This window comes from Urocitellus parryii, chromosome 4 (assembly GCF_045843805.1).
Source record: "Urocitellus parryii isolate mUroPar1 chromosome 4, mUroPar1.hap1, whole genome shotgun sequence".
In the NCBI taxonomy this organism is placed as follows: domain Eukaryota; kingdom Metazoa; phylum Chordata; class Mammalia; order Rodentia; family Sciuridae; genus Urocitellus; species Urocitellus parryii.
This window is the reverse complement of record NC_135534.1, coordinates 209799920-209822218: the sequence shown is the minus strand read 5'-3', so window position 1 is coordinate 209822218 and position 22299 is coordinate 209799920. Positions and strand designations below refer to the sequence as shown.

The 22299-nt window shown below is 59.3% G+C and overlaps 1 protein-coding gene across 1 annotated transcript; it reads right to left on the bottom strand.

The window, feature by feature from the left end:
* Window positions 1-16937: 16937 nt before the first annotated feature.
* On the bottom strand, window positions 16938-18831 carry Lcn9 (lipocalin 9). Its single transcript, XM_026395604.2, has 6 exons — window positions 18736-18831; window positions 18254-18390; window positions 17923-17996; window positions 17422-17532; window positions 17097-17198; window positions 16938-16989 (listed from the first exon to the last, which is right to left on the bottom strand). Exons 1-6 carry the CDS (start codon window positions 18829-18831, stop codon window positions 16967-16969), a joined length of 543 nt encoding a protein of 180 aa, XP_026251389.1. The 3' UTR covers window positions 16938-16966.
* Window positions 18832-22299: the final 3468 nt, after the last annotated feature.

The following is a 22299-nucleotide window of genomic DNA, read 5'->3' as shown; positions in this document are numbered from 1 at the left end:
GCCCCAGGTGGAAGGGACCCTGCCTCTCTGCAGGGTCTTGGCAGACGTGCATGTCAGGGCTGGAGGTGGGGAGGGTCCGTGGGCAGGCTCTGCCATGCTCGTGTCCACCAGCAGGACAGGGGCTGGGGTCTCTGGAAGAGCATCTCAGGGGCCCGTGGCATGTGTGGTGGTCCTTGGGTCTTGATTACCTTCTGTTGGAGGTGGCTGCTCAGGGGTCTCTGTCCCTCCTGCTCTCGAGGTTGTGGTGGGGGTACAGCTTCCTCTTTGTCACCTGCCCCACCTGCTACAGGGTTGAGTTCCTGGACACTGGTGGCCCGGGATTCTGTGCAAATGGCTGGTGCCAGGCCTTGGCTGAGGCCCTGCCTGTTGGGTGCAGGAGGAGTGCTGTGGTCCCTGGGCTGGGAGCCCCCCCACCCCAGAGTGGCCAGGTTCCTGCAGGCAGAGTCCACACCCAGGACTGGCCCTTCCTGCCACACTGGTGGGCTCACAGGGTGTTCCCTTTCCCTGCTGCAGTGGCCCCCAGAATCCACATCTTCCTGGAACCTCAGGTTATGACTTTATTTGGAAACAGGGTCTTTGCAGGTGTCATTAGTTGAGGATTATGAGACCCTCCTGCATCAAGGGTGGGCCCTCCGTCCAACAGCGGGTGTTCTTACGGGATCCTGCAGGGTGTTGCAGTGCAGTGCTGAGCACACGGGTCCAGTCCCAGCACTGAGGGGGAGGGAAGAGGGGAGTGTGGAACAGCTGCAGGAAGAGGCCTGGGACCACGCAGCCTGTGGTCAGTGACAGCAGGGCCTGGGGACAGTCACGGCCACAGTGTCACTTCCCGGAGTTGGAATTGGCTGGTTGGCCCTTTCTGTTGCCCCAGGTGTTAAACTAGGTGCTGCAGGTACCCCAGGGTCAGTGGTCAATGAAAGGTTGATCCTCTTTCAAAGGTGGCAAGTTGGGGGCCCGTATCCCCACCCATGGTCCTTCTGTGCTGCCCCAGACTCTGCCTTGCTACACAGCCCCTGGCTCAGCTCCCCTCACCACGGGAAGCATGGTCCCTGCAGATGGGCAGTGATGTGGCTGCCCCAAGTGTCCCTGGGCTCAGCTGGTCACTCTGCTAGTGCTCTCTGGGCTGTGACTTGGCACGCACGCCCCTGAGAGGAGGTGCTGGTGGCCCTGCCTGCACAGTGATGAGCTCTCCTTGGCACCATCTCAAGGCTCAGTGGCCATCACTCACCCAGGACGGCAGAAGCCAGCACCTTGGTACTGCCAAGGTGCCAGAGCACGGCTGGCCTGCAGCAGCTGCATACCAAAGCCAGCAGTTTGTGAGGCCCTGGCCTGGGCCTTAAGGCCAGCACCCAGGGCTGTGGAAATTGGCACGTTCGTCCTCATCCCAGGAACCCAAGGTGCTTGGGCAACTAGGGGTGCTTGGTGTGCCTTGGAAGAGGCAGAGACTTCCGGGAGGTGACGTGACCCCTGAACTACTGTTCTGGGCCACCTGCCGGGCACCCCCTTTCACCTTCCACTGCCAGGTGGAGACCGTGGGTGCTGGGGCCAGGGTGGGAACACCTGGCAAGTCATGGCAGTTAAGGACTGCCCGAAGTCCATCCCCCCGGGGCCCCCAAGGTGCTTCCCTGGGGCTCTCCCTCCCTCCAGGTTCCAGGTTAGACCTCGTCCCGCACCACGGCCCTGTGGCAGGGACAGGAGTGCCGGCTCCCCGCCCTGCCTGTGGGATGGACCTCACTGGCCTGTGTCAATTGGAGTAGTTCAGGGGTCACGTCACCTCCCAGAAGTCTCTGGCTGCCTCCTGAAGTGGCCCTGTGCTGGGGACAGCTCTGCTTCTGTTCTCAGCCTGCAGGTGTGTCCACTTGCACCATGGCTGCCAGCACAAAGGCCCAGGGACTTTAACTCTGCCAGGGCCCTCACCACAGGTGTAGGATGTGGCCCCAGTCCATCAGCATCTGAGTGGCCCAGTTGGATCTGTCCCGGGCCACCACCAGGCCTCCGTGTCCATCGATGTGTTTTTACTGCTGGATTGCGTTCCTGGCCCTGACCTCCCCTCGCCTGCCTTTGGGATTTGTAGAATGGCACAGCACAGAGCAGTCTTCTAGACTGGCGCTGCATGGCTGGTTGCAATGTCTGTGACAATCACCCGGGAGTCACCCTGCTTCTTTCAAGATGGCTTTTTGGGGTCTGTCCTTTGTGACTCCATGTACATCTCCAGGCTTCGTCTGTGTTGTGTAGGGGTCGGAACTCCTCCTGCTGAGGCTGAGAGCTGTGGTGTGTGTGACGTGCGGGTCATCCCCCCTCTGTTTGTGGTGGTGGCTCTTGGGACTGCTGCTGCCCGGAGCACCAGGGTGCGTGTGCAGACGCAGTTGAGACCTGGCCTTTGTCTTCAAGCGTCCACACGTGCAGAAGGGGGATTGCTGGGTGGACGGTGGTCATTCTCAGTCTATAGAACGGCTGATCTTTGTTGGTTTTGCAGAATGTGCTGGTAGTCCTGCTGGTTCTGGTGGCTCTTCTGTGGCAGCTTGTGGGCCATGTGCGGTCGTGGGGACTCCCTTGCACCTCTGGGGATGCTCCTGGGACCACCTTCCGGGCCTATTCCTCTGCTCACCTCTGTTCTTCTGGTTTTGCTGCCTGTGCGCTTCCTTTGGAGACGTGCAGCTGCCCCTGTAGCTCAGTGTAGGATGGTGCTGCCAAGTCACGGAACGTCTCGTCTCTTTCCCCCGCAGGGTGGCCAGGCCATTCTGCATTGTGACTGACGACCCATTCATTTTGGTTCTGTGTCCTTGCAAGCAAGCCCGGTGACTCTGTCTTCAGTTAGCTGCTCCAGTGGGTGGGGAGTAGCGCAGCCTCTCGGCTGGGATTTCGTCTGTGCCAGCTGAGGGTGCCAGTGTACTCATTCAGTAGGAAGTCAGCACAATAAGTCACGCCCTTGAGCCATCAGCTCCCAAGATACCTCCTGAAACCCACCACATCTACAAACCCCCGCCCCGGAGGGACGAGGACCCTCTGAGGATGTGGTGAGCCAGGGTTTCTCACAGGGCAGCCGTGTGCACTGCTGCCCAGACATCCCTGTGGGGACCTGTGAGTAGCTGTTAGGAGCAGGGGGCTGCCCTGTGTGTTCAGATCTTTGGACTCCTCACTGATTCTCACCCAGTGTCCCCACCATTCCCCACCATTAGGCTAAGTCACCGTGCCCAGAGAGCCTGTGGACGTGACCTTGAGCTTCGGCAGGGCCTGGATTGCCCCATTACCTGGGGTTCCCAGGTCAACCACAAGGAAGAAACAAGGAGATTGTGTGCATCTGTGTGCACGTGTGCGTCTGTGTGCGTGTGTGTCTGTGTGCACGTGCATGTGCGTGAGCAGGCGTGCAGCTCCTGGTGTCTGCAGCAGGTGCTCAGTGGCACACACCCACTTCCGTGAGCAGCCTGCCTGCTGGGCTGTGGACTCTTAGGGTTTGCAGGAAGCAAGGAGCCTTTGGGTCTGGAAATGCCCCCAGTGGAGTCCTGGGGGTGCCTGGCGGGCTCCTGGGTCTCAGCCCAGCGTGCTGACTTCAGGGTGGTCAACCCAAAGGAGACAAGGCCCCAGATGCTGCAGAGATTCTCTAGCAGCTCGGCAGGCAGGCGTGAGGGGGGCAGTGTCAGACATGGGGACGTTTCTGGGTGGGCTGGGCACTTGTCAGGAATGCAGCCGCAGAGGGAGCTAGAGCTGCTGTGGGCCTGGGTTGACTGTTCTCCAAGTCTGTAGGAGGCCATGTTACCTGCTCCAGTCTAGGAGGCTCTCCAGCCCAGGGATACTGTCCCCGGCTGCCGGCTGGGGTGAGTTGGTCTGAGCCGGGTTGCCATGGGCAGTCCTTGGCCCACTGCTGGGTTCTCTGTTTATTGGGACCCCTCCTGCCTGACTCTCAAGCTGGGGCAGAGCCTCTTGGGCCCCCTTTATCCATCCCAGCGGGGCGCTGAGAGCGCCTTGGGTGAAAGGTGGGGGCTGTCCCAGCACTCCTCCCCTACTGCCCCCAGCAGGTGCTCAGGGGTCTGGCTTCTCTCCCAAGTCACCCAAGCTGCACTGGTGCCCGAGGGTGGCCCCCTTCCTGACCTGCTGGGGGTGCCTGGGTCCTGCCGGATGAGTCTCCCTTCCTGTTTCGGGCTTGCTCTTTGGTTTGCAGCAGGGAGGAGGGTCAGAGGTGCTCCTGGCTGGCCTCACCCCCACACCCTTGGTCCTTCCCTGGACAATGCTCCCAGAGCTCAGGGTGCAAGTCCACCGGTGGCCGGCTGTCAGGTCTCCAGCCTTCGCCTGCGGTAGGTCCTCCCCTCTCAGCCTCAGCTGCTCTGCACGGCTGGGCTGACCGTCGCTGGAGGGGACAAGGACCATGACCAGGGCATGGTGAGTGTCCTTTCGTGTGTGCTGTAGTCTGGGTCTTGTGGTAGATGGCCACTGTTATTCTGCCTGGTGTGGTCTACTTAGTTTGTCTCCCAGTTTTTAAAAATTATGGTAAAATACGTGTAGCATAAAAATTAGTCTGAACTTTTTCCCCCTCTTCCGACACGGGCTCATGTGCTGCCCCAGCTGGCCCTGAACTCCTGGGTCTAGTGACCCTCCCAGCTCGGGCCCCTGAGCAGCTGGGACTGCAGGATGCACCTCCACGCTGGTTCCTTAGCCTTTGTAGGGGCACAGCCATTCACACTGGGGTGGGCACCCTCACGCCGTCTCCGTAAGTCCCTGAGGTCCCAGTCTGCCCTGTCCAGCATGGTTCCCGCCCCTCCCACTTCCTCCAGTGCTGTCCTCTACCCTGCTTCATCCCGTGTCTCCCTGTGGGCTTCCTGGTGCTAGAATCTGCTGTGGACCCATGAGTGTCGCCCAGCCGAGGCGGGCTGGGGACAGCTGCGTCCCCCAGGGCTGCCTGTCCTTTCTCTCATGTCCCCTGTTTTGGATTTCATTTACTTTGATCTGTCGACAGAAGACAATTACAAGTGTCATTTAGAGGTCTTAGTTAGTTGGTCTTTGCCATTCTAGAACCAGGCTGCTCCTCATTGCAAAAGGGGCACAGGAGGTGGTTTCAAGGACAGGGAAGGGACAAGGGCCGGTGCTGGCCTGTAGGGGCCTTGGGCTGCTGCCCCTCTGCCCTGGTTCCTTGGGAGGGAGGTCACTCATCTGTGCCTGCTGGGTGGCACTGTGGTCGGTGACCCCGTTCTGCCTGGGTCTGCTGGGTCCCGAGTCCTGGCCAACTGTGGTGCCTGCCGTCTCCTCTGTCACCACAGAAGGGGCAATTCCACAGGACAGTTTTTCCAAAGAGGTGTGTGTGACCAACTCAATAGCTGTCATGTGGTCAGTGATCTGAGGACGGGAAGGCGGTTGGATATCCCCAGTGCGGCCAGTCGGGTGGGTGAGATTTGGCTTGCCGCCACTGCGTTAATTAGCCTCCTCTGCATGCCCGGGAGCCTGTGTGTCTGTTGGCTCTTCAGGCTCTCCCCTGGTGAGTTGCTGGTTGGTAACGGGGCCAGTTGCTCACCCTGGCCTTCTCTGCCACAGCCTCCCAGGTGGCTTTGAGGACAGTGGTGTGGGGGACTGTCCGCCAGGCTGGACAGAGCCCTGGCTCCCTGTGAGTGGGTGCCATCTACCTAGATCTTCCAGAAGCATCTCCAGGTGCCGTGTGGTGCAGCCCCACAGGAAGGTCGCTGCCCTCTACCCTCTGGTCCTCCCCACAGGGCTGTCGGGGGCGCGGGGCAGACAGCGTTCTGACCTGGCTGCAGTTCCCTCTGCCCGGCTTTGTTCAGCCCCAGTGCGGCAGGGCCACCAGCACCCAGCCCTGTGACCTGGGCTCTGGGTCGGCCCCCTGGAGGGCTGGGTGTCTGGGGGGAGGAGGCCTTGGCGAAGGGGTTGTGGCCTGGAAGGGTCCAGAGCCCAAGGTGTCCTGGGGGAACCCAGTCCCTCATGTACCCACTCACCCCTCAGTTCACAGACCTGATTCTCTTGAGAGCCACCTCTGTCCCTCTTAGCTGCCTCCCCTTGGCTCCAGGAAGGACATGGGATACGGGCCAGGCCACCGAGTGGCGCAAGAGCTTCAGCTCCTGGGTGGAGCTGGTGTTGGGAGGGCCTGACCCAGCGAGTTCACCACCGTCGGCAAAGCCCAAGAATGTTGGCTGCACCGTGGAGGAGAGAGGCCAAGACCTGCAGGGACGTGGCTGGGGTGAGATCTACCTGTGCCTGGATCCACCTGGGCCTGCCGGCGGTCACCGCAGCACCTTTCAGACGTGAGAGCCAATAAATCACATCTGTTGTGTGTCTGTGTGAGGTTTTCTGTATTTTGAGCTGAAGAGTCCTAGTTGACGCGAGTCTGCCTGTGAGGCGGAGACTCGTCACTGTGCACTCATCACTTGGTGAAGGCTAACAGCTCTGGGGAGGGCCCAGCTGCTCCGTCAGGTGCCTGGACTGGGGAAGACGCTCCCTCTTTTCCTATACCTGTTTCTGCAGATGAGAAGAAATGTCCCCTGCAGTCTGACAGATTCAGAGTCACCTTGGATGAAATCCTTTATAGAGCAAGGAAGGGCCAGGGCCGAGAAGCAGGGACGGGGCGGGGCTGAGCCCTACAGGCTGGTGCGGAGGGACCGTCTGCAGACGTGGGCCCCTGGGCGCCTCGCAGCCCACTGCAGGCCCCTCTGGGGGCAGGGGGCTGCACAGGAGAGGTGTTCGTGGTGGGCTTCCTGGAGGGTCAGAAGGGGTGGGCTAGCAGACGTCCCCGCGAGCCCCACGCCTGCCCCGGTGCCCAGCCTGGGCTCCCTCCCACTCCAGGGACAGGATGCCTGGTCCTCTGGAGGGGAAGGCGTCACCCACCGCCGCTGGTGTGGCAGTCCTGGAGTCTGAGCTCTGGCAGTGGTCTGAGGGGACAGAGGGGCCTGGATCAGCCCAGGCCTGGCCCTACCCCAGCTGCCCCTGGCTATCAGGCAGGCCACTGGAGGGCAGGGAGCCAAGCAGGGCCTGGAGGATGTGGCCTTGCCTGAGAGTTGCAGTGGCTGGATCTGCTGCCCGAGGTGGCCGAGGTCCTCGAGACGCTCCCAAGGTTGTCCTGGATCCCCCACTTTGCAGGGAGCCCCTGCACTGGGAGGGGAGGACTGTGGGAGTCTCCCCTGCTGGCCACTGGGGCAGCTATGGCAGGACAGAACATGGAGGGCGCCCCCCAATGGCTCCTCTGACAGGCCTGGGGCAGGGGCCACGGGGGAGGCTCAGGCATTGTGCTCTCGGACCAGGGCAGGGCGCCCATCTAGGTGGGCAGTTTCCAACTGCGGTGAGGAAAGGAGAGAGCTGTGTCTGCCCCTGGGAGGGGAGGGAGAGGCCCAGAGGGGAGGAGAACATCTACTGCGGAATCCAAAATACCGACTGGCCCTGTGGGGGAGTTTGCCACCCGCTGTCTGCCGCAGTCCGGAGGGTGGGGGGGTGGGGGTGACGAACAACTCGTGTACATTGATTCAGCAGGAGTGGGAGCCGTTTATTGTAGGACAGGAGGGGTATATATACATTCCACACAGCTCATCTAATTAACATAAACTAGATACAGCAGTCAACCAATCAGGAATCTCCACACTTAATGGCTTGCTGGCGTTACTTCACAAACCACTCCCTCTGGCAAAATGCCAGGCGCCATCCCAACTTGTTTACAGACTCTAACATTTCCCCCTTTTGTTTAATTTAAATAATGACCATAGTGGTTTTTTACACAAACACCATAAATAATCTGCTACAAGCAGAAGGGGAGGATACAAAAAGCCACAATACCAAGCCAATTGATGGCTCCATGCAAGAAGCCCTTGGAAAAATTATACCAGCAATGACACCGTTAGCATAGATACCGAGTTACAATTTGTTGTAGATTACAGTTTGTTGTCTCAGTCCAGGTAAAGCAGTGTCTCAATAGATTAACTCACAGTCCAGGTAAATCATAGTCCAGGTAAGTTCTGTAGGCAGCTAGCTTAAATCACAGTCCAGGTAAGTTCTGCAGGCAGCTAGCTTGATCTGAAGTCTAGTCCGGTTCTCAGCCGAAGTTTCGTCCGGTTTTCAGCAACACTGGAAATTTTTCCACCCTCATTTTCACCAGCACTGGGATGAAGGCAGGAACTCCAGCAATGATGCTAAAGAAAATCCTGTAGCATTCCACTAAGAAAACAACCTTCCGAACAATTTAGTACATTATCTCAAGGTTTTTTTACATTTGAAATAAGCCTTAATGGTGCTCATTATTCATCAGCTTCCGGGTATGGGAGAACCATTGTAGCTTAGTTATTGGCATTGAAAATGACCAAACATCAGGGACGCCAGTAGCGTCTTCTGCCGGCTGTAGCATCCTGGGCAGCCCCAGATGTCCCTGGGGAGAGTCCCGGTCTCAAACTTCTTCCGGGCACAGGGAGCAAGAGCCTGCGAGACTGTGCCTCCAGGTCAGGTCTAGATTTGGGCTCGAGACAGTGGAAGAGCCGGGCCACTTGGAAGTCCTTGCTGTGCCGTTACCAGCTCCAGCACATGGCAGCCGCCACACTGATTCATGCACCCTCCCGTAATGAAAAGTATTCAGTAATAGCCTTTTGCTGCAACTTTTTTCCTGATAATCCTTCTTCTTCTGAACTTTCTTTTTTCTGACTAGAGTTCCTGGGCTTCCATCAACACATGCCCTAACTGCTCTTGGTTCCATTGGGGTGCCTTCTTTCCTTAGTAATTTACTTCTCACCCCTTCCATATTTTCGTCACAAAGACAGTACAATACACTGAGACAAAACAAGACACAAACATACTGTATCAATCTTCTCCATTTTCTCAAAATTGCCATTTTTCCTCTTGCCCTATTAAGGGACAAGCAGATTTGCTCCCATCCTATCTAGGGACGGGCAGCTTTTTTTTTTTTTCGTCACTTACCCCTGAGTGTCCCGGGGCTCCCCAAAATGGGCCACCATCTGCCGCAGTCCAGCTGCAGCAAAATAACCGGGGGAGGGGGGTGACGAGCAACTCGTGTAGATTGATACAGCAGGAGTGGGAGCCGTGTATTGTAGGACAGGAGGGGTATATATACATTCCACACAGCTCATCTAATTAACATAAACTAGATACAGCAGTCAACCAATCAGGAATCTCCACACTTAATGGCTCGCTGGCACCACCTCACAAACCACTCCCTCTGCAAAGTGCCAGGCGCCATCCTGACTTGTTTACAGACTCTAACAGCTGTCTAGGACAAAACAAACCTGAGTTGATTGGCTCTGGAAGCAGAGACCCTTGGGCCTGCTCACTGGGAGGGGACCAGTCCCCTGCTCGCCCGCCTGCCTCCTCCCACAGGAGGCCCTTCCTGGGCTGGCCTCCAGGCTGCGCTGGCCCTCAGTGCTCATTGATTAGGAAGAGGATCAGATAGTCCTGGGGCTTTACCTTCACCAGGTAAAGTGTGTTGTGTCCCCAGTCTGTGAAGGCCAGGACTCACACAGGTCTGGGGCCATGGGCCCTGGGAGGCACACCTGTCCACCCCTGAGGCTGAGCCCCCACCGCCTCTGCTTAGGGCTAGTGCCAGGCCCTGTGGGGCCCCAGGGGCAGGAGGTGTGGTGGGGCCAGGCACAGGGACCTCCTCTGCCCCCTGAGAGTGGCTGCCAGTGCCCAGTGGGCATTGGCCCAGAGCTGCCTGCCCAGGGATGCCTAGTGCAAGCCACACCTGCGAGCCCAAGCCCCACGTCTCCAGGCCGTGCCGCAGGCGGACACTCACACTCACACTCGAGGCTGAACTGGTTCTCCACGTGGGTCTTACCAGGGTCATGAGCTGGCACTGTTGCTCCTCCCTGCAGTCGGGCGGGGACATCCCTGGGCTTCCCACTGTGGGACCACGCTGTCGTGGTGCCTGTCCCCACTTGGCCTCCAGTCCCCTGGCCTGGGGACCATGTCGGCCTCCACTGTAGGCTCCTGCCTCCCCTGGAAACTGGGTGCTGTGGTCACCCTAACAGGTCACCCTAGGGAGGGGCGGTGACAGATACACTTGGTCCTGCACACACCTTGAGTGCCCAGCCTTACGGGAAGCCCTGAGGTGACCTGAGCCCATGGGCAGCCTACAGTGACTGTGGCAAGTGTCAGGGGAGGGAACAGCAGCTGAGAGAGGGCAGGTCAGTCCCCCCGCCCCCCAGGTGTCCACACTGGACTCACGGCACAAGGAGAACTGCATGAAGGTTGCTGTCTGTTGTGTCCAGAGCCTTGACGAAACCCTGAAGGGCCTGTGAGGCTGGATAAGGGCCATGTCGTTGGAGGCCAGGGCTGCCATGTGCCAGGGCCCAGAGACCTGTGGGCGGCCAGTGGGGAGGACTGAGGGGCGGGGCCTCCTTCCTCCCTGGAAGCTACCCCCTTATCCACGGTCAGCACTGGGCCAGACCTGTCCAGGAGCCCCCTGAGGCACTGACCAGGCTGGTGGGTCCCAGGCCCTCAGGACAACCAGGGGACATGGTGCACGGGGTACGTCAGGCCCAGGGCAGAGATTCCGTCTTAGGGTTCTGCAGCCTGAAGGTGTTCAGAAGGGGCAGCCTGTGGGTGCTCTCCAGGGCTCTGTGCTGCCTCCACTCTGTCCAGACGCTCCCTGTGACACTGTCCTCCAGCCCTGTCCTGCTGTGCCTCCTAGGAGCCCTGCCTGCCCTCTACCCCTTACCTCTGAGGGGTCTGCCTCCTTCTCCTCGGAGGCCTGGTCCTGGGCCTGTGATAAGTAAGAGGGGCTGCATCCTTACTGCGTGCTCTGTCTGGGTTTGGTGGCAGTTGGGGACTTTCCCCAGGGTGCCACCTCTATAGCTTGTGGTCAGGGTGCCTGGTAAGGTCACCAGGAAGGCTTTTCTCTGGGTGGGGGCACTATCCTCCAAAATGTCAGCCAGCCATTGTCTCTGGGCTTCTCTGTTGCTTTGGATGCCAGCACTGGCTTGTCCCCACAGAGCCCATTTCCAGAATCAACAGCCGCTGGGACCCAGCCAGCTCGGGGCCTGAGTGGTATCAGGGTCACATTGGGGCACCCTCTGCATTGCACAATTATTGGAACATAATTAGGTGGGCACAAGCCGTGGACAGAGGGGTCCTGGGATTGGTCCTGGCGTCCCCCAGGGGTTATGAGCCCTGTGTGCCCAGGAAGCTGCCCTCCCGGCTGGCACAGCAGGACTGAAGTCTGCTAGGGTTGCCCACATGCCCAAGGTGCACGTGGCGGACATGCCAACCCCAGAACCTCGGGACGGGGCCTTGTTTGGAAGCAGCGTCCTCTCGGCTGTGGATGGTAGGATGCGCTCCTGCCGCAGCGGGTGGCCGTCCTCCAGGTAGAAAGTCAGAAAGGGGCATATGGGCCCAGGAGGGATGTCGGGGTGCAGCAGAGGTTGAAGAGATGCTCTCACTGCCCGCATCCTGGGGCTGCTTGCTGAGTCCGGCCAGACCCAGGCCTTGCCCCCAGGATGCCGTCCAGGCCTCCACCCACAGGTGTCGGGGTGCTGGACACAGGGGCCTTGCCATGTGAGGTGCCCACAGCTGTCAGCCTGGCCTTCCTTGCAGTCCCAGCTCTGCACCTTACATCTGGTCCTCACTCCTGTGACCTCAGGGCCTGTCCCCTCTGCCAGACCCTCCAGGGACAGTGCTGCAGCATTCCCAATGCCCCGGGCAAAAAGCCCGCTGTGACCCCCAGAGGAGGCACCGGGCTGGTACTGAGGAGGAGCTCAGACGCTGTGCTGTCGGGGGCAGGGTGGGCGCAGAGTCAATGCCACTCCCCAGGCCGTCCTGTCTGCCCGGCCACAGTCCCTCACAGACCCCGCAGTGGGGCCACCTCCTGGAAGCCCTCCCCTGTGGGCTTCTCCTGGACTCTGCCCTTGCCCAGCTGAATGGAGGGAGCAAGTGGAAGAAGGCTGGGGGCAGAGCCCAGGGCTCTGCTATGCTGCCAAGCTACTCTGGCACCTGCGGGGTTCTCTGGGGTCACCTGCCCAGGTGAGTCCCTCAGGCCTTCTGGGATCAGAGAGCAGGTCATTTGAGAGCCTCATCCTTGGCTTCCTTGGCCCCAGGTTTGACACTCCCCACCCAGATTTGCAGGTGAGGGGTGCTGGGCCCTGGTCCCCAGGAGGGGCAGAGCTGCAGGAGGCCATGACAGTACATGCCCACCATGCCCGGCGTCCTGGTCCTGTATGTGGGGCCCAGCGGCTCTGCCCACGCTCTGGGTGGCTAGCCCAGGGCTCCTCCCACTGCCAACATAGAAGCCTCTCCTCCCACTCTGTCCCCTGCTCTTTCTGAGAGGGGCCTGGGTTCCTATGAACTTGGCTGACCAGGACCCTCCCAGTGCAGCCTCCTGGCCTCCTATGCCCATGTCCCTTCCCCCAGGACAATGGCAAGGTCACCTCCATCCATAGTCCACACACGGCCCTGTGAGGTGCTTTCTGGTTTTGAATGTTAATCTTTAAGGACAATACAGAGGGCTCTGATAGGTCAGCATCCGGATTCAGAGCAGAGCCCTGACCTGGTCCTCACTCCTGACTCCGCGTGGGGACACTCCTTACGGATTATTTAATTGGGAGCATTTGTGCAGCAGACTCTGGGGGCTGTGGAGAGCACAGTGATGGCCAGGGAGACACCTGCCCTCTGAATCCATGTTTACTGGAGTGACGTGACTGTCCCCCCACACATACCAGCATAGCAGTGCCAATCCTAAGCCAGTGCTCCCTGGGCACAAGCACTCGCCCACAGGCCCTGGCCCGGTCCTCGCAGCGTCATCCTCAGGAGCAGAGGCTTGGGTCTCCCAGGCCTCGTGGGTGAGGAACAGGCATGGAGGTGGCCAGGTCACAGAGCTGGTGAGTGGCTGGGAGTCCAGGGAGGGGTAGTGTCAGGCTGCCTGCAGGGTGGCACAGGAAAGGTGCAGCCAGCCCTGGAGGCAGGACTTCCCCAACAGGCACAAACAGCCCGGGTGGGTAGGAACTTAGATGAGGTTTCCTGTGACAGACGAGGGTAACCAGGCGGAAGGCCGGAGCCGAGGGGCGGATGGCTGGTGCTCTTGGGCGGGCAGAAGTGGGTTGATGGCCAACACAGCTCAAAGAAGAAGACAAATGCAAAATGGCAAGGGGTGGGGACAGGCGGTGAGGGGTGGGGACAGGCGGTGAGGGGAGGAAGCTGCGGGTGACCCAGTGGGAGCCCCAGGCCGCTGCCTGGCTGGGCACAGAGCCTGGGACTCAGGGCAGTGGTCTCCTCTTACAGTGAGGTTAGGTCTCCTTCTGAAGTGGGAGGCAGGGCCTAGGGCAGGGCCAGGGGGAGTCATTTGGAAGTTTCTGGCAACATGCTCAGGCCTGAAAGGGGGATGTTGCTTGGGGGGATCTGGCCATCCCAAATGCCCACCCTAGAGGAATGGCCAGAGGTGTGGCAGGTGAGACCGGGCGCTGCAGAGCCGTGGGCAGGACACCCGGAGTGCACCCCTGACCTGGGCGCTGCTGTCCAGCCAGGAGTGCTGGAGCCTGGGGGGGGCCTGGCTCCATCTTGGCACTGCAGTCAGTGGAGGAGCACCTGCTGGAGCACCTGTGGCCAGGTCAGGAAGGCAGAAGCGGAGGGAGCTGGAAGAGCTGTGCAGGCAACACAGGTGTGACCGCGAGGGACAGGTGCTAGTATCTGTATGCGCCTCTGGGTGTCCAAGCTGTCTCCAGAAGAGCAAAGGGAGGTAGGAAGACAGTGGCAGAACCCGAAGTCCCTGTTGGAGGCTGAGCGCGGCGTGGCTGCAGGCAGTGGACACACGGGCACACCTGCTGGTGTTGGGACAGGTGACTCTCCGTGGCCGGCAGCCCCTTAAGCAGGCGCTGTGTCTGCCGCGGGGCCAGGGGTCTGGTCAGTGGTGGCCCCGTCCCCTAGCACCTGTCCTGCGCCTCTTCAGGGCTGTTTCCGTCTCATCTTGGTGCGTCCTGCTGGGCGCTGCTCCCCAGTGCCGACTTTGCCCACCACAGGTGCTGGGCATGTGGGCAGCTTCCTGTGTGTCCCTTGTGTGGCTCAGTGGACTGGACCAGGAATGGGTGGGAAGCTGGAAACCCGAGAGGCCTGTGGGACAGCCAGTCCCCTTCCACCCTGCCCACCTGGCGGGTTGCTCTGAGGATGAGCTCTGCCAGCCTCTGACCCCGCGGTGCCTAAGGGAAGGGGGGCGGGCGCCTGGTCCTGAAGCACCCACACCTGGCTCCTTCACCAGCAGGTGCTGGTGCTGGGTGTGTGGGGCAGTGTGGGTACTGAGGGACCCCTGCGTCCACCATAGAACCCTGGGCCTGACCACCCAGGTGGTCCAACCCCCTGACTCCCTCCAAAGGGTCTTGGGGTGGGGCCAGCTGCTCCTCATACTGTTTTGCTCTGGTCAGGGAGCCACTCCTTGCCCTCCAGGCTGCCCCACCGTCCACCACCCAGTAGGGGCCTGGGGATCTGGGGGGACCCTGACTTCCAGGTGGGCCGCAGAGATGGGGGACTGCCCAGGGCCAAGGGACAGAGGCTGGCGGGCTTCCGTGGGCCTCTTCTGGGCTCAGAGGCCAAGATCTTTCATTTCAGCTTTTATTTGGAGAGGACTGAGATACTCATGCAGTCGCAAGGAAGACCACAGCCAAGTTCCAGGGCCCACGCTGGCCTCCCAGGTCACTGGCCGTGCGCCCAGCTAAGGACACCACTCTTGTGTGACATGGACGCTGCCTGCATGGACAGGGTGCTGTTGCCTGTGCACTGCAGGGTGAGAGTGAGTGTGAGAGTGGGCGGGGTGTGAGAAAGTGAGTGTGAGTGTGTGTGAGAGTTGGCAGGGTGTGTGAGAGGAGTGTGAGAGTGGGCAGGGTATGTGACAATGAGTGTGAGAATGTGAGAGTGTGAGAGTGGGCAAGGCTGTGTGAGAGTGAGTGTGAGAGTGGGCAGGGTGTGAGAGTGTGAGAGTGAGTGTGAAATGAGTGTGAGAGTGGGCAAGGCTGTGTGAGAGTGAGTGTGAGAGTGAGTGTGATAGTGAGTGTGAGAGTGGTCAGGGTGTGTGAGAGTGAGTGTGATGGTGAGTGTGAGAGTGGGCAGGGTGTGTGAGAATGAGTGTGAGAGTGAGTGTGAAAGTGTGAGCGTGAGCAAAGCTGTGAGTGTAGGAGTGGGTAGGGTGTGAGAGTGAGTGTGAGAGTGGGAAAGGGTGTGTAAAAGTGAGTGTGAGAGTGAGTGTGAGAGTGGGCGAGGCTGTGATTTTTTGTATGCTCCTGAGTGTATGTGCACGTGTGTGTCAGCATGAATGTGAACATGCATGTGTGAGGGACTCCACCTGACTGTGAATATGTATGTGCATGTGTGTGAGAGGGTGTGTGTGCACGTGTGTGTGAGTGGAGGTGTTTGTATGTGCACCTGAGAGAATATGTGTGAATACTTGTGATGTTAGTGTGTATTTCTCTGAGTTTCTGCACAAGTTGGTGAGTCTGTGTACATGTCAGCATGTATGAGTGTGTGTGAGGTAGAGAGAGGTGTGAGGCTGTGGGAGCAAGTGTATGCCTGTAAATGTGACGGTCTGCCTGTGAGTGTGAAAGTGTGAGAACATGTGTCTTTGAGTGTGTGTGACTATAGAGTGGTTATGTGCGTGAGTACTCCTGCATGAGTGTGAGCCTGTGTGCGTGGGTGCGTGTGAGCGTGCCTGGCTGTGGGGAGTGTGGGAGTAGGTGTATGTGTGTGTTGGTGTGAGTGTGGGGTTGTGTTTTTGAGTGTATGTTTCTGTGTGCTTGGGTGTAGTTCTGTGCCCTGTCCCATGTGCAGGTGTGCAGCCACCATGGGCACAGAGCGCACAGCCACCTGGTGCCCGCAGGCATCCCTTTGCACACTTAGCATCCTGGGCAGCTCTGCCCTGAAGGCTGGAAACCTGATCCGCCCCTGCCTCCCCACGGGATCCCCAGACGTGTGCGCATTGATCCTCTCCGTGGCTAAGGACGGTGTAGATGGACAGTTTGCTCAGCTGCACCTGTTGAGGGACCTCAGGCCACATCCCATGATTGGTGCCTGTGAATGGAGCTGTGGGGACACTGATGGTGGGTGAGTAGGGGACAGTGTTCGCTCCCAGCAGGGCCAACAGACAATCACCTGGGACCCACAGGACAGCGGTTGGGCTGCTGCCTCTTTATTCACCACCACGCAGCGGGGAGGGCCTCGTGCCTACGTGGGTCAGCCCTCTCCCTGGGCTGCCAGCCCCACTCCTCCTGACTGCGAGGCCCTGCAGGACAGGGTCCTTGAAACCTCAAGGACTTGCAGGCTGAGCTGATGTGGGGTCCAATGGGGGTGGCCTCTGGGAAGGGAAGGAAGACTTGGAGGGTGGTCTTGTGGGACCATGGCTCGTTCCTGAGAAGGGACTCGGGAGGCTGAATGGTGGCCTCCAGGAGAGATGCCCAGACCCCAGCTGGGACTCATCTGGAAAGGGGCTCCGTGCAGCGGTCCATTTGGGTCTGGAGATGAGACCTGCCTTAATTACTGGGTGGGCCCTAAACCTAGCAGGTGCTGATGAGAGGGAAGAAGGGACACAGACAAGGAGGCTGGAGCAATGCTGCCACAGCCGAGGGACACGGAGCCATCAGCAGCTGGAGGAGGTGGAAGGGTCCCGTGGAGCCCTAGGGGAGCGTGGCCCTGCGAGTCCTGGACCCCCGAGTTCCTGGCTGCAGAGCTGTGAGAGAGTAAACCCCACTGTTCTGCCCCCAGAAGCCCAGGACACTCCTACAACATGGGGTTCTGTTCTGCCCAGTCCCACGTCCCACGAGCCTGCTGAGGCCCTGGCTCCAGCAGTGATCTGCCCCTGCACCAGGCGCTCCACGCTCCCTTACTTCTGCAGGAGACCCCAGCAGGTGGCTGAGGACGGGCCTCAAGGGGTGGTGCTGGCAGTCCTTCTGGGCTGGGACCCTGCCCTCTGACATCAGCCCCAAGGCAACCCCATCCGCTTCCACCTGCCACCCTGAGCTGCCCGTCCTGCACCCAGGAAGCTCACGCACCGAGGGCCTGGCTGGGTGCTCTACCTCTTGGAGTAGCAGTGATCTGGGGAGACAAAGGCCCCCAGTTGGCTCATTGGGCCTCCCCCCAGACCCCGAGCCCTTGGGCCGCTGGGCCAGGCAGCCTGCACTGGCCTGAAGCAGGAGCCCTACCTTCTTGGGTCAGGTCCAAGATGTTTTTGGAACTCAGTCTGTACTTTCTGCAGACTCTATGAAATCTGTGTTGGAAGTTCTGGCTCAGCTTTGAGATCCGTCCTGAAGACAGGTTTGGGACCATGTCTGGGGAGGGCCTGGAGGGCCTGGGCAGGGCTGCATTGCTGACCAGCAAGAGGGGCTTGTGCCAGCAGGTGGGTGAGGAATACTGAAGCCCCCACTCACCCACCTCTCAGACTTGGGGTTCTTGGAAGACCCCCACCCGCCCAGGGTGGCGCCTGTCTCAGAGCAGGACAGCTGGGACAGCTGGGGCTGGGGTACCTACCGTAGAGCGCCAGCACGCGGGTCTCGGTCCCATTGCGGATGTTCTGCATGTCGAAGATGACATACATCTTGTAGTCCGTCTCCGAGACCAGCACCTTGTTCTCCCCCTCGTCTGTGTGGAGACGCCACTGAGCACCGCCCACCGCCACGCCCCACGCCCCCCAGGTCCTGGACCAAGGCCGGGCCACTGTGTGTGGTGGCCCTCAACCACCAAGAGGGAGGGGGAGTGGGAGCACAGGAGTGGCTCAGATGGGTCCCCTGTGTGGCAGTGTGGGCAGCAGGGCGCCTTGGCCCCCTCTCCATCCACCCCAGCCCCCCAGTGGGCCTGAGCCCATGGCTTCCCAAGAGGAGCTGGTCTGGGAGCCCCTGGGTTGGAGCCAGGCTAGGTCCTCTTGCTTTAAAGTCAGGATATCAGGGGTCTCATAAAGGGCCTTAAGTCAGGGCAAGGCCGGGCAGAAGGACCCCTGGCTGTCAGACCAGGAAGAACCCTGCCCACACTCACAGGAGATGGAGTACTCTCCGTTCTTGTTCGTCTTCTGGCAGACCATGCTCACGCCCACACACTCACCCTGCACCCTGGAAAGGAGCCGGGTGACGCTTGGAGTGGGGCCCCAGCCCCAGGGTCTGTGGCAGGAAGTATCTGCCCTGAGGCACAGGCTTCAAGCCCCAGTCCCGCTGGGGGGTCTCAGCCGGGTCCACAGAGAGGGCCATCACCAGGCACCGCTCCTCTCTCGTGTCTCAGTATCCCTCCCCGAGGGTGGGGCCCAGAGCGTGAGTGTGCGAGTCCAGGTGCCGGTGGGAGGGGTGCAGTCCCCCTGTCCAGCAACACTCACATGAAGCGGAAATTGAACTTGAGGCTGCCGTTTTTTAAGTGTTCAATATTCCGAATGAAGATCCTCAGGTCTCCGTCTTCTTTAATCCGCGACAGGTTGTTTGAGGCCATGGAAATAGAGTACCAGACCCCTGAAATCTGGAGGGAAAGGTGTGACGATGGGGAGCCCTGGATGCCACGGGGCTCCTCGGTGCCAGTTATAGGTGTCAGCTGCAACTAGGGGTCCTCTCCCTCCCCAGGTCCCCTCTGACCTCCCAGGCCCCCTCTGTCCTTCCAGGGTTCCCTCTGACCTCCCAAGTCTCCTCTGCCCCCCAGGGTCCCCTTTAACCTCCCAGGTCCTCTCTGCCCTCCCAGGTCCCCCCTGGCCCTTTGGCTTCTGTCACAGGGGGAGGAGAGGGCCTCCATGGCAGAACCCCTCTGGCAATAGGTCAAAGACCCCAAGTTGAGGGGAGCAAATGCCCCAGAAGCCTGGCCTGTCCCCACCCTGGCCATGTTGTAGTTCTTATCCACGACAGCCAGGGGGTTGAACTTCTGCGCCCCAGCAAAGCTCAGCCCCAGGACCAGCAAGAGCAGGGCCATCCTTCCTCGTGGGTGCCTCGGCTGTGCCTGCCCTTTATGCCTGCTTCTGCCCTGTGGTTTCCAGACCCTGTGGGATGACCTGGTCTCTGCCTGTCCACAACATCCTGTGCCCGTGGGAATGCAGTTTAAGGTCCCTGTGGCTGCTGCCCTTGACTGCTCATGAGCTGACCTGAGCTGACGTTGGAATCTGCTGGAACTGGTGTCCAGCTGGGTCAGAAAGGAAGTGACAGAGGGAGTCAGGAGCAGGCCAGGCTGTGGAGACTGGGTGCAAGGGTCAAGGGCCCAGATGGGGCTTGGCCTCCAGCCTGTGCCCTTCCTGGCAGGGGATGACAAGAGGTGGAGATAAGCATCTCCTGGCATGTCTGCAGCATCTGCTTAGCCTGCGGGTGTCTGGAGCATCCAGGCACAAGGTGTGCTGGTGGCAGGTAGTGGGGGAGGTCCCGGCTCCCACATAAGATCAAAGCTGGGCCAGGCAGCGAAGGACCGGGAAGAGCCGACCGTCCAGAGACACAGAGGGAGCTGCCCACAGGCTGCCACTCACATAAAGCTAGGTCTGCCACCTGGGCATGGGCCCATATGGGTCCTGGGGCCTGTATGAGCTGCTGGCCCTGCCCTGGCCCTGCTTTGCAAGGTTGTGGCAGCTCTGGGGACTGCAGACCCCTTCCCTCCCAGGTGGGCAACGGGGGTCGGCCGGCCAGGGGCTGGAGGGGAATCACTTTCCCCAGACAGGCAGGCCCTGGGCTTTCTACCTAGGAAAGAGCTTCCAGGAGGTCGGCCGTCCCTTCCAGGAGGCCATGCTCTTCTCCACAACTTCCTACCACTTTTTAAAAGAAGAGATTTAAGAAACGCTGTTCAGACGGGCAGAGAATCTCTGCTGACAATGTGTGGCAGAAGTGTCTCTCCCCACCCGGGCCAGGTGGTGGGCAGCTCCTCCTCCCTGTGGCTTCTGGGTCTTGGGGGAAGTCAGACAGCTCCAGACAGACTGGAGAGGCCACCACAGAGGGTCGAGGTGGCTGTGGGTTGGCACCCGGGCTCTCTGTGATGGGGGCTTGGCCAGGAACATGACATCCAGGGGCCCTTCCCCTTGTAGGGTTGTGCTGGCTCCTTTGAGGCCTTCTGCCAGGCCACCTGTCATGCCCAGCTGCTCTGACCCCTCGCATGGGCATCCCTGAGTCTGCCTCGGTCCAGAAGCAGAGGTGGAGACAGCTCAGGATTGGGGTCCATGTGGCACTCCAGGCCCCTGCACGACTTGGAACATTCCCCTCCTTCTGGGAAGTCTCTGGTGACCTTCTCCAGACTGGCACAGTGCTGATTCCTATCCTTAGGAAATCTGAGGAGTCTCTGGGACCGGGAGGTCTGGGTGGCCTGTCCTGGCCAGGGAGTGGCAACACCCAGCGCCAAGTGGGATTCCCACCTGGCGTGAGGACACCCAACCCTGGAAGGCACCCTGGAAGGCTGGCAGTTGAAGAAGAGGGCCTGCACTTCTCTCCAAGACACCACGCCCACACCCAGGGCTGCCCAGTGTCATGCTGGTCTTCACTTGGTGAAGGCCACTGAAGGCCAGTCCCCGCTGGAGACACTGGCCGAGCCCTGAGTCAGGGACAGGCAGGAGGGTGCAGCTGCTGCCTTCTCTGGCATGTTCTAGGGAGCTGCTGAGATACAGAGACGCGAGAGACGCGGACTGAAAAGAGGGGCCTCGCTGACTGCAGAGTGCTTCGCTGCCTGCGAGCGATCGGCCCACTAAGGTGGCTTCGGGGGCCGCTGGCTGCAAAGAGAACACGTGGAATCAGAATCCTTTGGATGGGCCAGCCCGAGCTGCTGGAAAGGCAAGAACAAGATCTGACCTGTAGTGGGTCAGGAGCTGCCCACAGGAACCAAGAGCCCTGAGCCTGAGTGATGAGAGTGTGGAGATGTGGCCAGCCAGCCCTGGGCTGTGTGTGTGTGAACTGTGAGCACTGAGCGCACAGGGTGGACAGACCCGGTGATGTCCCTCTGTTTGGGCGGGCTATGAATGCGTCTCTTTGCTCACTCTGCCTATGATCCCACATAGCACACGAGATGGGTGTGGCCTTCAGAGGTGTCAGTCAACCTGCTGACAGCAAGACATCCTGAAGTTAGACCCAACCCCCTGAAACCTGACCCCTTGCCTCATCTGAATGGCTTTTCCCCAATAAAAGGGTTCAGCATGTGCTCCTTGCTGTCTTGCCTGCCTTGCCCCCCTTGTGGGAACTGTGGCTGAGGACTGGTCACTGAACCCAAAGAAAAGGTACTTTCTGTGTTTTTATTTAGTCCCAAAATTCACTTGGAGTGACCCTGACTGGTTCAGACGTGTGATACAACAATTGGCACGTGAACAGGGACTCCAATGTGAATTTTGAGAATTGGTGGTTTGTTTTTTTTTCTCTCCAGTAGTGATAGTGTGCATAGATTTTAAAATTATTGTGGATTCATTTGTAAAGGGTGATAATTAGACAAAAGAAAGTCAGTGACCTTAGACTTATAATATCTGGAAATTTTTGTTTTCAGAGACAGCAAGAATTTTATTTTTTGCAATTCTGGGGACAATAAATAGACATAAAAATGAGAAATTAGAAAATTGTAAGTACCACAGAAATTAAGATGATTGATAAAGGATATGTTGCTAAGTTCAGTCCTCTCCCATGGGAAAAGCGCTTTGTGGATTTTTTCTGATGGTTTTTGTGAATTTTTATATTTTGAAATTTAGGTAAATTTGTTTTTTTGGTTTTTTTTTTTTTTTAGTTATATGTTAGGAATCTGCACTTGGAGAGCGAGAAAGCAAAGGCGATTTCTTATGGTAAGATTGATATGGGGGATTTTTTCTACTTCTAGAGAAGCAAATTTTGTTTTTCTGCTGTTTTGGGGTGGATGCAGGGTTTGGCTGCTGTCCCTTGTGGAACCGCCAGCTAATTCTGCCCCTTGGAAACCTTGGTAACCATACCCTGGAGCCAGCGTCTGCTGAGGGGCCCATTTTTCAAATTCGAGATGCTGCAGGAGGGCGCGCACTGCGGGAGGAGGGTGCAGGGAGCCGGTCCTTTCCCTGACAGAGTGCTGCCCACTGACCCTGGCTCCGGAGCTCACGGAGTAGGAGGTGGAAACACGGGTAGCAGCGGCTTGCAGGAGCACAGGCAGGGCCACCGCCCTGGAGGCGGGGCTCCAGCAGGGCACCCCGGGAGCACCTGCATGACGCTGCCCCTGAGGGTTTCCAAGTGAGAACAACAACCAGATGGCGCAGAATCCCACACCTGGGGACGTTCTGGGAGCGAATAACAGCTCGGAGCCTCGAGCATCTGCCCCAGAAACTTCCAAGCCGCCACCGTTCAGGGGTGCCAGCGGCTGACGGGGACTCGCAGGGTCACGAGCCTGGCCATTACATCCCCCGCAATCCCAAGCAATAAGGGCACCTGCGAGAACGGCCATTTACAGAGGCAGGGGCGCTGCTGTCACCCC

Bases quoted from the DNA above. Each gene is read 5' to 3' on its own strand.
- Lcn9 (XM_026395604.2), bottom strand. From the start codon at position 18,831: ATGGCCCTGCTCTTGCTGGTCCTGGGGCTGAGCTTTGCTGGGGCGCAG. The intron at 18,391-18,735 runs GTGGGGACAGGC...CTTTCCCTCCAG, and splicing joins AGAACTACAACATGGCCAGG to ATTTCAGGGGTCTGGTACTC. The intron at 17,997-18,253 runs GTGAGTGTTGCT...GCTCCTTTCCAG, and splicing joins AAGTTCAATTTCCGCTTCAT to GGTGCAGGGTGAGTGTGTGG.